The sequence below is a fragment of the Poecilia reticulata genome, linkage group LG5, assembly GCF_000633615.1.
Source record: "Poecilia reticulata strain Guanapo linkage group LG5, Guppy_female_1.0+MT, whole genome shotgun sequence".
In the NCBI taxonomy this organism is placed as follows: Eukaryota; Metazoa; Chordata; class Actinopteri; order Cyprinodontiformes; family Poeciliidae; genus Poecilia; species Poecilia reticulata.
Window position 1 is genome coordinate 9,744,483 of NC_024335.1, and position 12,505 is coordinate 9,756,987.

Below are 12,505 nucleotides of genomic sequence, written 5' to 3' on the forward strand. Positions count from 1 at the left end.
CGACACACAGAGAGGCAGATTAAGGAGCAGTTCAAGAAGCTTCATCAGTTTCTAGCAGAGGAAGAGGAGGCCAGGCTGGCTGCACTGAGGGAGGAAGAGGAGCAGAAGAGAGGGATGATGAAGGAGAAGATGGAGGCTCTGAGCAGAGAGATAGCAGCTCTTTCAGACACAGTCAGAGCCACAGAGGAGGAGCTGAGAGCTGCAGACGTCTCATTCCTGCACAACTACAAGGCTGCAGTGGAAAGAGTCCAGCGCTGCCCCCTGCTGGAGGATCCACAGCTGCCCTCAGGAGCTCTGATAGACCAGGCCAAACATCTGGGCAACCTGGCCTTCAACATCTGGAGCAACATGAAGGATAGATATGGTGACCTACACTCCCCTGGTTCTGGACCCAAACACTGCTGGGTCAAAGGTCATCCTGTCTGAAGATCTGACCAGTTTGACTTTAGGAGAGAAACAACAGCTTCCTGATAATCCAGAGAGATTTGACAGAATGGCTTCTGTCTTGAGCTCTGATGGTTTTAACTCAGGGAACCACAGCTGGGATGTTGATGTTGGAGACGGTGAAATCTGGGAACTTGGTGTGATAGAGTCGGTCCAGAGGAAGGGAATCGGAGTCTGGATGATTGGTAATATGGTTCTATGAAGGTAAATATAAAGCATGGTGTTCATCAGCTTCTCCCACGTTTCTTTCAGTCCAGAAGAAACTCCAGAGGATCAGAGTGAATCTGAACTGGGTCAGAGGAAAACTGTCGTTCTCTGATCTGGATACTAACACACATATACACACCTTCACACACACCTTCACTGACAAGATGTCACTGACAAGATGTCACTGACAAGATGTTTCCATACTTCCTCACTGCTGAAGTAAAACTCTTACCAATGAAGATCTTAGTGATCAAACAGCAGCTCTGATGTTCTCAGCATGAAGAACAAAAAGTCCAAATGATTCAAGTTGTGAGAAATTATTTCTGGAAATATGCGTCTCCTTTACTCTCATGATGAGTCGAGTTCTACAGAATCCAGACCTGAATGTTTGTGATTTTCTTTTTAATCTGGAAACAGTGGCGCAGTTGGTAGAGCTGTTGCTCTGCATCAAGAAAGTACTGGGTTTGATTCCCGGCCCGGTCTTTCTGCATGGAGTTTGCATGTTCTCCCTGTGCATGCGTGGGTCCTCTCCGGGTACTCTGGCTTCTTCCCACAGTCCAAAAACATGAGTGTTAGGTCAGAGAATTTGGTCTCTCCAAATTCTCCCTAGGTGTGAGTGTGGTGTCCTGTCTGTCTCTGTGTTGCCCTGTGAGACTGGCGACCTGTCCAGGGTGACCCCGCCTCTTGCCCGGAATGTTAGCTRKAGATGGGCACCAGCAACCCTCCCGACCCCACTGAGGGACAAGGGTGTAAGAAAATGGATGGATCTGGAAACTTTATTAGTTACACCTTGCTAGTACCGGGTTGGATCCCCTGTTGCCTTGGGAACTGCCTGAGTCCTTCGTGGCACAGATTCAATAAGGTACTGGAAACATTCCTCAGAGAGTCTGGGGCTTGTCGGCTGCACACAGGAGATGTGAATCTCCCGTTCCACCACATCCCAAAGGTTCTCTATTGGATTGAGATCTGGAGACTGTGGAGGCCATTGGAGTTCAGTGAACTCATTGTCCTGAACAAGAAACCAGTCTGAGATGATTCACGCTTTATGACATGGCGTGTTGTCCAGTTGGAAGTAGCCATCAGAAGATGGATAYACTGTGGTCATAAAGGGATGGACATGGTCAGCAACAATGCTCAGGTAGGCTGTGGCGTTGACACAACGCTCAATTATTTGACACAAGGCAGGATTGATCCACCTCGAGGTTCGATGTGTTGAGCATTCAGAGATGCTCTTCTGCATACCTTGGTTGTAACAATTGGTTATTTGAGTTATTGTTGTCTTTCTATCAGCTAGAAACAGTCTGGCCAGTCTCCTCTGGCATCAACAGAACCCAGTGGATATTTTCTCTTTTTCGGACCACTCTCTGTAAATCCAGATGGTTGTGCGTGAAAATCCCAGTAGATCAGCAGTTTCTGAAAAACTCAAGCCAGCCGTCTGGCACCAACAACCATGCCACGTTCAAAGTCACTTCAACCATCTTTCTTCTCCATTCTGATGCTTGGTTTGGACTGCAGCAGATCATCTTGGCCATGTCTAAATGCATTGAGTTRCTGCTATGTAATTGGCTGATCCAACATTTGCGTGAATGAACAGTTGGGCAGGTGTACCTAATAAAGTGGCAGTGAGTATATGTCCASCTTTTATGTTGACTTTTCCCCCAGAGTTAAAGTAATTTGTTCCCATTTTTATTTTCTGGCGCTCAGGTTTTACATAAACCAAAACAATGGTTCTGCAAAGGCGGCCATTAGATGCATGTTACAATCGTTTTATTACAGGAAATCAGCCGTCCAGCTCAATCAATTCTTTGGCTTTCTGAACATCGTGGTCGACGGCTCCCTCTAAGAACTGAACCCAGGTCAGCTCTGCTTCTCCACACACATGGCTGGATCTGGAGGGTGAGCACAAGTCAAAGCTGTCATCACTAAAGCAGCAACATTTACCAGATACAAACCATTTTAATGCTGGATTAAAGACAACATGCTGAAAACAAAACATTACACTGAAAAAAAATGTTCTTCGCCATTTTAGAGGTGACYAGTGGGGAAAACTGAGGTTTAGTTTGATATGTAGCCTGACTCTGCAAATCAGTCTGTCTGCCTGCATATGCACACAAAATCGTCAAGGTTTTCATGACAGGAAAGCTGGTATCTAACATCTCAATGTCTACAAATGCAGATATAAACACCAGGATGTGCTGCAGCTAAAACAAAATAAAGAAATGCTCTATTTAGATTTTGTTTCAAAATAAAGCTGAGTGAACAGCTGCCCTCAATTGCTAAAAACTCATAAAAGTAGCAAACCAACTGTAGAATCAGGCTTTAAAAAGTGTTTGCCCTCAAACCGAATTTTTCTGTTTTTGCTTTTTTRTCAGATGCTGCAGACTGTTGTATAAACTTTAATAATGGATTAACATAATTTGAGTAAAAACAAAAARACATTTTCAAATGTTGATTTCAGTCACGAAGGGAAAAAAGCTGTTCAAAACCAAGCTGGCGCTGTGTTAAAACTAATTGATCCTAAACCTTATTACAAGTTGTTTTCAAACATCATGTTTTGTTTTTTGAGTTATTCTGAAGTGGCCGTCTCCTGCAGGGTCTTCTAGTAGATAGAAAAATTCATGATTGCATCAACTCTGTGACATTGTCCAAGGAAAGGCAAGTACATGATAAAACAGAAACTGATTGTATTTCTGGACTCAGAACTGGGTGATGTGCTCCATCTTCCTGGTTTTAGTCAGAACGCCAGCAGCAGCAATCTGGATCAGCTGCAGGATTGATTTTTTTAGTTAGACCTGTTGCAGTAATAAATGTGATTAAAGATAAACACATGGATGAGTTTCTCTAGATCTTGCTGGGACATTAGTCCTCTAATCCTGGAAATGTTCTCCAGGTGACAGAAGGCYGGYTTTATAACTGTCTTTATGYGTYTCTGAAGGTTCAGGTCAGAATAAAGTCCATGAAAAAAATTTCTTATTTGTTATAAAATGCAGGTTAACTGTAATCAATATGATAATTGTAATGTTCTGCATAAATTAAATATTTTCTGTATATCATGCACTCTTGATTTTCACAGATTCAAGCTACTGTGGATAAATGAATCTTACCTAATCAGGTCCAAAAGTTTYCTTAACGATGCTGCCAATTTAGACGTCTAAATGGAGAAAAAAAAAAAAGTTTGTTATTCTTCAAAAGAATAAAAAACAAAACTCAATGTCAACGTTATGGAAACACATTAAATATCAAGAATGGAAAATTTTTAAGCTTTATAAACAAAACCCTTATTATTTTGAAGGAAAACAAAGAATTTTATTCTATTTTTCAGATCAGGAAGAATGCAGGGTTGTCTTACGTGGTTTTCCACTCCAGTGTAATTCATGGGTGGGTAGAGACAGAGGGCGAGATCGTCCACACTACAAAGGAAAACATCAACGCTGAGAGAAATATCTTCATGGGAGTGAACAGTTAAAAAAAAACTTGATGTCAAACGGAGGAAAGTTAAAAAACAATACAAGTCTATTTTGATTTAAATTAGTAATTTAAYCATCAGGAGTCTGTTTAGTTAATGTACCATCATCAACTTTTTCCATTTAGTTGCAACTTTTCTCATTTTCTCTGTAAAATCCAGCAGAAACAACAACACCGTCTATTTACCTGCCGCTGATTTCCCGGCTGATGTCGGCCAGATCGTCCAGCTGAGCGACCTTCTGAGGTTCGGCAGCGTCACTGTTGTCCTCGACGGCTGACCTGAGTTTCCTCAGACAGGCTGCAGCTGTTTCAAATACCTCCAGACATGCTGTGATCACCTGCTGGTCCTTCTCTGACAGGGCCATGCGCTGGTTGTTGGGAGGACCGTCYTGGTCAGAGTTGTCGTCCGGGTCGTTAATGAGGCAGTCCTTGAACGGGTCCTCGGGTTCGGTCAAGATCTGTGAATGTGAAGGAGAGAGCAGCTGTTGATTCTCAGCAATAAACCTGGATTATTGTGTAAAAATTAGGTTATTAAATATACAGAAACAACTAAAAGTTCAAATATAAGATTTTCTTTATAAAAAGGACAAAAACAAAGAAAAAAAACAAACTTGCTTGTTAGTGTTTACCTGCTTTATTTTCTCAACGGCATCTTTTACAACTCCGGACTGAGAGGATAGAACGACTAGCAGGGCTTCCTTATTGTCTGTAAAATACACATTTTTCCCAACAATAAACATGTTAAGAACTCTGATGGTTGATCCAGACCCAATCCGGAAATCTAAGGTCTTCTCTTTAGGATTTTCTTTTAACCAAATATCAAAATACTAACACGAATAAAAAAAAATGTGGGTGCAACTCACCCCGAATGAAATACCTTGTAAAAATATGAGTTTAAGGCTGCCGCGTTCACATTGCAGCCTGAAGTGACCCAATTCTCATTTATTTTAAACTTAATGCAACCTGTATCTGATCTTTTCATGACAGTCTGAACAACACAGGTCGGATGTTTTCCTGTGCATGTTTATGCACAGGAATGGAAGTGGAAATAAAAAAAGAAAATTTTACTAATTGATTCAGTAATAAATGGCCACAAATGGCCTTCACTGTAAGTCAAAGGGAAATAAATACTCTTATTCCTACATCATTACATTGGAAAACTTGATTCATACTTGCACATATCTTACTCTCAGATTAAAATATAACTACCGGAAAACTAGAAGCACCAATTCAATCAAAACAATGCTAATGTTAAAGCAGGTGATATAAAAACAAACATTCACAATGTCGAGTAAAAAAGCTGACAATGTGCATTTTGCAGCTGAGTTTTGCTTTATTTGTTTCTGCTTACCTTTTGGTAGCCGAGCAAAGCGATCACAGGCAGACCAAACTCCTCTAGTGGACGTGATCTGCTCCTGGGTCAGGCTGAATGGCAGCAGAGAGAAGAGCAGAAAGAGGGACATGATGAAGCTGCATTCAAATGAGGGAAGAAATCCAACAACTTCCTGTTTTGTTTTCCTGGTAAAAATAATATTTCTAGTGATGGGCTGCTTGCAAACAGAATTCAAACAAGTTGAAAAGGGTCTAAATGCTCACTTTAAAATACTTCTGGTAGTTTATAAATCACTGAACGACTTCGTACCAAAAGTTGTTGTTATGCTAACCTTCTGGTTCTGGTCTGCTATGCATCTCCAGATCCAGAACCAAACATGGAGAAGGAGCATTCAGCTTCTATGCACCACAAATCTGGAACAAACTCTGAAACCCTGAGTTCNGTCCTGTTACTGGACAGATTGGTGTCTGTCCTGTTACTGGACAGATTGGTGTCCGTCTTGTTACTGAACAGATTGGTGTCCGTCCTGTTACTGGACAGATCGCTGTCTGTCTTGTGATTGGACAGATTGGTGTCTGTCCTCTGATTGGTGGCTTTCTTTCCAGCAGGAAGTTGTGAACAGAGTTTAAAAGCTGCTGCAGGACTGCAGACATTCACAGGAAGCTGGACCAGCAATGGCTCTGCTGAAGGTTCTGCTGCTGCTGTTGGGACTGGGTGAGCCAGACACACTGGACACATACAATGGACAGACTGGAGACACTGGACACAATGGACAAACTGGAGACACTGGACACACGTTCACTGGCTCTGATTGCTAAATCATGGTCATCTGTGTTTTATTTGATTTTTTTCATTATATGTTGGCTCCTTATTTTTAGTGTGTGGATTTAATTAGCTAAAAACAGAAACTTTCTTCTCCTCTTCTCCAGGTGTTGCAGTGAGCTCAGTGTCTGTGCAGAAGAGAGTCGTTGGAGGCCAGAACTGTAAAGACGATGAGCGTCAGTATCATGTGTATATCAATGCATATAATAAAACAGAAGACATTTTCTGCGGTGGATCTCTGATCACTGATCAGTGGGTTCTGACTGCAGCTCACTGCTGGAACTCAGATCCAGGATGGTGAGTCAGGAAAGGTTTTACTGAAATAACCAATAACTCTGATTGTTTCTGTAATAATTGTGATTTATTTGCCTAGGTTTTTAGCGCATGTGTAGGAATTCATCCTAAAAGTGCTGAAGAGAGGATTTTTCCAATCAATCGCCTTGAGATTTATAGAGACAGCAACGGTCGTGAACATGATATCATGCTTGTGAAGCTGCCAGTTAAGATAATAAAAATCCAACCAATCAAACTACCTGACTGTCCAGATACTCTCCTACTGTAAGTTTTATCTTCTCAAATTTCAGAACTTGGTTGTTGATCTGCAAGATGAGGCAAAGTTCATGAAGGAATGTTCTGGTCTCCCAGTTAGTTGTATTTCTCAATGTGACTTATTTTTATGCCCGAGCAGCAAAGCGCTGCAAAGGCCTGTGGTATTTGAAGAAATGCTTTTTCTTCTTTTCAGCCCAAAATCGCTAATTTGGGGGAATAAATGTATTCAAAAAGTCACCAAACTTTGTCGAAAATTGTTCCCTGCGTGAAATAACACAATTTCAATAGAATCTCAAGTGAGCGTGGCCGAACTGCTCTGCAGCGCCCCCCCCCCCAACGTGAAATAGAACAAACTGTAGGTCATAGAGATCTGAAATTCGGTACATAGATATTTGCCCCCCAAATCAAGAAAAAAAGTCTCTTGTAGGTATCCCCTAAAATGCAAAGGGAGGTGGCCATTTTGGGTCAAAGGGCAAATTTTGACCATTTTTCACTTTTACTCAAGTCAAACTTGAACAAACTTCTCCTAGGGATTTTGACCTATCGGCTTCATTCTTGGTCAGGATGCAGATAAGTGGCAGGGCTTTAAAAGTTATGAAAGTCGTGAGTTTTCGAGCATATTTAGGGGGCGTGGCCACTCAGCGAATTTGGCGTACTCGCCAAAGCAAACGAAATGATACAACTTTCACATAAAAAGGTCAATTGGCACCAAACTTGGCACGATGGATCCTGGTTGGATGCCCGGCAATCCTATGTTGTCATAGTATGATATCATCTAAGCCACGCCCCTTCAGAACAAGAAGTGAATTTTTTTACTTGGAAAGCTCCTCCTGTGGCTGTCTTGATCTAATCAAGGTGATCTTGTGTCAGATGACAGATAAGTTAGTCTCACTTGCTTTAAAGTGCCAAGCATTTTGGGTGGAGGGTGTGGCCATAACAGTGAGGCAAAGTGGCAGGTGAAGCCGTTTCCATACTTTTGGTTCTAAATTTGACATATTTTAGCCGAGCTGCATGCTGTGATCGATTCTTGTCCAACCCACAACAAGAATGCAGTCCAGTATTTGGTGGGCGTGGCCTAATTCTTCCACAACACCCCCTAGAATATTTAAAAAAATCATCCCCATGCCATGCTTTAACACAGAATGAAACTTGGTACATGTGTATCTTGTCAGGACCTACAAAAAATTCTCTTGGAGCCATGGTCCAAACCCAACAGGAAGTCGGCCATTTTGGATCAATTAGTTTTGTTTTTCTTCTGTTTCAGCGGCACCAAGGTTCAGATTGCAGGTTATGGACCATCAAGAGTTGGCTGTTTTAACAAAAGAAGTGAGCTGAATGTTCATGTTTCTCATTGTTTTGTTATTACCTCAAAATGATTCAGATTATTTAAATCAGTTTTTAGTCTCTGCTGAAACTGAACTTAGCAAGCTTGTTAAAGTTTCGATAATCAAAAGTTCTCTGATTTAAACTGCTGAAAGCTGAAATTTTAAGTTCTGAGAAAACAGTGATCTTAGTCTGAAAATTTGAACAAGCACACATTACAGGCCCCTCCCCTGTAAAGTGAGCAGGGTGTACAAGAGCATTGATTGCTAGCGCTAAGATCCTCCTCTTGGCTCTGATTAGTTGTTTTTGACCTAGAGTGGTGCGGAGGAGATCAATCTTTTCATAGATTATCTGTCTCATATTTACTATGAGGACATAGTGATATTTTTGATAAAAATGTAAAAAATTAATTTTATAAAAGTAACATACTACAGTTTAATAGCCACAGACAACAAGGTGATATCCTGAGCAAATTGTGTCAACACTTAAACAGACCTTGCTTTTCTTCCACAGTCCCACATAGTCCAGATGATCTTCAGTGTGCAGAGTTTAAGATTGATAAACACGAAAGGCTGGAAAAGATAATTGCAAAATGTAAGTTCTTTGACTACACTTTCCAGGAGTGGTACAGTGTGGAAAGCTCTAGGAAGGACACATCTTTCGTACGTCAACCTTTAAACCATTTTCTGCACAAAAACTTGACGTCTTGTTTTACTGGATAAATCACAGCAGCATAACAACTGAAAGCTGTGTGTTTGTGACAGGGCGACTCTGGTGGAGGATGGGTGTTCAGGAACAGGCTGTATGGCGTTCAGGCCTTCATTGGAGAAAAGAAGTTTGCATACAGAGCACCAAGTGGTTTCATGGACGTTTGTGCCTACAAGAAGTGGAAAGATGACACAATTAATTAACCAAAAAACCTAGGCTGTGGGTAAATGTTTCCATCCATCCATCTATCCATCTATCTATCTATCTATTTATTTATTTATTTATTTATTTATTTTCTGTCCTTGTCCCTTAATGGGGTCGGGAGGGTTGCTGGTGCCTCTCCAGCTAGCGTTCCGGGCGAGAGGCGGGGTCACCCTGGATAGGTCGCCAGTCTGTCGCAGGGCGCTAAATGTTTCCAGCATCATAAAATCACAAAGTTCAAGTTAATCTTCAAATTTCAGTTTTACGTTGATTCATTTTCTGATTTACAGTTGAATTATTTGGGAATTGAAGTTATTGTGTACAAGCTGATCTGTGATAATATCTTATTTCTCAATAAGTAAAGCTGCTGTTTGTAATAATCGGTAGTAATATCCACTGTCACATGGCTAGACAATAAATGTCTGTTATCTGATCAGATTGTCTCTCTTGTGCTTATTTCCGATTATTAGTAAAAAAAAAAAAAAAGAAGTATTTTTCGAACTGTAAGCCGCTACTTTTTCCCACACTTTGAACCATGCAGCTTATAACCCGGTGCGGCTTTTCTGTTGATTTCTCTTCCACCACCAGGGGGCTCTATAGCAGGAAGTGAATCATTGGAAGTAAAAATTGGAAATCAAATAAAGCGCTGATTTTCATTTAGAACAAGCACATGCAAGCAGCAGGCACGACTGAGAAATTTCTTCAAACTCATACCCCTCATCATGGAAACAATACGAAGTAGTTCATATGATGCAGCTTTTAAGTTGGTATATCTTATACCCCTTATGTGTTTTTTTTTTTTTTTGTTCAGAAAGGTTGGTATCCTGATCTGTGAAAAGATGAATGTTGGTGACAGAATAACTTTGAAATGAAAAGCATGAGAGAAGCAGAATGTTTAATAGGTTTAAGCTCCGCCCCAAACCTGTTCTACCTGAACTAAAACAGGAAACAGTTTGTGATCGTTGTTTCCGGCAGAGAGACTCCCAGACGATCAGATTCACCTTCAGACCAAACTAGCAGCTTCCTCTGAGTGAGTCCAGCTGCAGGAGAGAAAAGTGGAAACCTNAAAAAAAGCAAACAGCCTTAAGAAAACAGCAGCCAGAGATTGTGGAGGCTGACTGCTTTGTAATTCCTCCCATGGTGTTTGTGTGACAGTGATGTGTTCACCTTTGCAGTGGTGAGCTGATTATGACCTCCASMAGCYGTAAAACRCCGTCCAGGACCTCCACAGTGGCGTCCCTGACCTGTCGCCGTAGTGTCACCCCTGAGGCACAGACAGGACTGAAATACTCAGCCAGACTTACAGTGCAGGCGTAAATATTAATCACTCTTTAGCAGAGGTGGGCAGAGAACCCAAAAAAGGTCATCAGGAAAGAGTAGCACTGTTTCAACATATTGTTACTGAAGTAGAAAACAGCCGTCCAAGAAATTACTCAAGTAATAATAAAAATGTATTTGGTAGAAAGTCTCTTCAAGTACTGATCAAATTATCAATCATTTAATATGTAAAAATGACATATTCAGACAAACTAAAATATGAAGTTATGTGGACATTTTGTCATTTCAAGGTCCAAAATGATAATAATTCATACAAGTATAAAAAAATAATAATTTTTCCAAATAAGTTTTTCAATAAAAACCTTCCAAAACTTTAATAAAAAATGCAGATGTGTGTTTGGTGAAGATTTGGTTAAAACATATTTGTTTTTCATTCAGTGGATAAAAAATCCAGAAATTTTACTCAAGAGGTACTTTATAATAAAATTACTCAAGTACAACATAGTAACACATACCCCTAAAAGTAAATTTTGTTACGACCCAACTCTGCTCTTTTGTAACTCAGATCTAGTTTGTGTTGCTAATAAAACTCAGACTTTATACAGTTTAAGAGTCACCTTGGYTTTTGTGAAGGCGGTCATAAACTTCACTCAGAGCCTGTATGCTGTTCAAAACAGACTCTAACAGCTTTTCTCCATCCTGCAAGACAAGCAAGTTTGTTTTTAGGACACAATAACAAGTTTATATGGTTGTTCAACATGCAGAAAATCAACAGAATTCCTAAAACAAACAACTTAGAACAATTAGATGCTTTTAGATGATGCCTGAATGAATAAGCAGAAATTTTGTGCAGATACGATTATTTGTGTTGAAAATAGCAAACTGACTTGTAAAGATGGCTGAGGGGGTCTAGAGAAGGCCAGGCTCAGTTTAGTCACATCCTGAGACACTCCCTTCACTGCCTGGTCTGAGGAAAGGGAAGAAAAGTTTGGAAACATTTTCAAAGTATTCAATAGAAAAGAAATGCTTTATTGTAATGAACAATAATGTGTGATGATAAAATGTCGTAAATGAGCACTGTTCTGAAACAACTGGCATTGTGTATCTCATCTTACTGTGACAAAAGATGGTCAGTCAGAAGATGGGAGGTCACTTTAAGCTACATGGATCTAGAAAATGTAGATTTGATAAGAAAACTCAACTCAAAGTTTCCCAGATCGTGGAGAGATCTACTGCTCCACCGTGATCACCCGATTCTCCATCTAGAGGAAACAATACAGAAAACACTCTTTCTACTTGATTCTACCTCATAAGAACATTTTTATACATACATTAGTAGTTGTAGTTGTAGTGATTCAAAATAGTGACAAATTAGTCGTCCTGGACCTTTAGCTATTTCATACTGACAGGAGGAACCACAGAACTCTGTTAGGTTAAAGCTCATCTTCTGAAGTTGGGATATTTTTCCTCCAACGGGTTCCAGAGGAATCACCTCAAACTAGATTTTATTTCAATGTCATTTGTGGATGTTAGCTCCTCATTTTGAACAGTGAAGCTAGAAAGGTTGAAAATGGTTATTGATAGGGATTTTTTGGTATTATCATTTTGTAATGTTAGTCAGGTTAAAGTGTTCTCCTCTTTAAACTGTATGTGTGAACTGACCTAGAAGTCACATCTGCCTGTTATCTTCATGTGAAACAGTTTGACCGAGATTTGAACCGGGCTCAGATCATGGGACAGATGTTAAATTGTTTTACGACCTTTGCTGTGTTTAGGTAAAATGTTTTACAACCTCAGCCGTTTCCTCCGCTGTCTTATCTTGCCTATCCTCCCTCTTTGAAGTTTGATAATAAAAGACAAGCTGTATCCAAAGATTGGCAGAACGCTCTGTGAACAGCTCTGAGAAGCAGTTGACAGAGTCTTCTCCTTTTGCTGCAGAAGCTTTGTCATAAAATTCATATACGTTGTCTGTGGTTCTTTTATGTAGGTTCTAGGAAAATACCTATCAGTTATCATTTTGGAGAAAGTTTCATCAACATCAATATTTCCACTACATAAGGTCATTGGTACCAAATCTACTCTGGCCAAAATCAAAAGCTTCAGTCTTGTAATTGATAACTGTCCCGTTTCTCCCTCCCCTCAGGTAAAGAGTCTGGGTGTCATCCTTGACAGCAC

At 40.4% G+C, this 12,505-nt stretch overlaps 2 protein-coding genes and 1 pseudogene across 6 annotated transcripts in view; 2 read left to right on the forward strand and 1 right to left on the reverse strand.

The window, feature by feature from the left end:
- LOC103464642 (tripartite motif-containing protein 35-like) overlaps window positions 1-646 on the forward strand; it is a 16,864-nt pseudogene extending 16,218 nt beyond the window's left edge.
- The window catches only part of LOC103464640 (kallikrein-11-like), an 11,651-nt gene extending 2,548 nt beyond the window's left edge, over window positions 1-9,103 (forward strand). Inside the window, exons 2-6 of one of the 3 annotated variants that reach the window (XM_008408872.2) lie at window positions 6,055-6,163; window positions 6,379-6,568; window positions 8,085-8,146; window positions 8,657-8,805; window positions 8,908-9,101. In XM_008408872.2, coding sequence (XP_008407094.1) covers window positions 6,124-6,163; window positions 6,379-6,568; window positions 8,085-8,146; window positions 8,657-8,805; window positions 8,908-9,054 — 588 coding nt within the window. In that variant the 5' untranslated portion in view covers window positions 6,055-6,123 and the 3' untranslated portion in view covers window positions 9,055-9,101. Of the gene's footprint in view, window positions 1-6,054; window positions 6,164-6,378; window positions 6,569-6,644; window positions 6,830-8,084; window positions 8,147-8,656; window positions 8,806-8,907 lie in introns of those variants that run through there. The other 2 variants (XM_008408873.2, XM_008408874.2) reach the window with 2 other exon arrangements.
- LOC103464833 (cyclin-D1-binding protein 1 homolog) overlaps window positions 2,397-12,505 on the reverse strand; it is a 14,448-nt gene continuing 4,339 nt past the window's right edge. Inside the window, exons 4-13 of one of the 3 annotated variants that reach the window (XM_008409201.2) lie at window positions 11,533-11,592; window positions 11,218-11,297; window positions 10,948-11,029; window positions 10,220-10,316; window positions 5,468-5,541; window positions 4,746-4,822; window positions 4,303-4,574; window positions 4,001-4,061; window positions 3,756-3,802; window positions 2,397-2,540 (exon numbers count right to left, since the gene is read on the reverse strand). In XM_008409201.2, coding sequence (XP_008407423.2) covers window positions 2,432-2,540; window positions 3,756-3,802; window positions 4,001-4,061; window positions 4,303-4,574; window positions 4,746-4,822; window positions 5,468-5,541; window positions 10,220-10,316; window positions 10,948-11,029; window positions 11,218-11,297; window positions 11,533-11,592 — 959 coding nt within the window. In that variant the 3' untranslated portion in view covers window positions 2,397-2,431. The remainder of the gene's footprint in view (window positions 2,541-3,755; window positions 3,803-4,000; window positions 4,062-4,302; window positions 4,575-4,745; window positions 4,823-5,467; window positions 5,542-10,219; window positions 10,317-10,947; window positions 11,030-11,217; window positions 11,298-11,532; window positions 11,593-12,505) is intronic. The other 2 variants (XM_017304706.1, XM_017304705.1) reach the window with 2 other exon arrangements.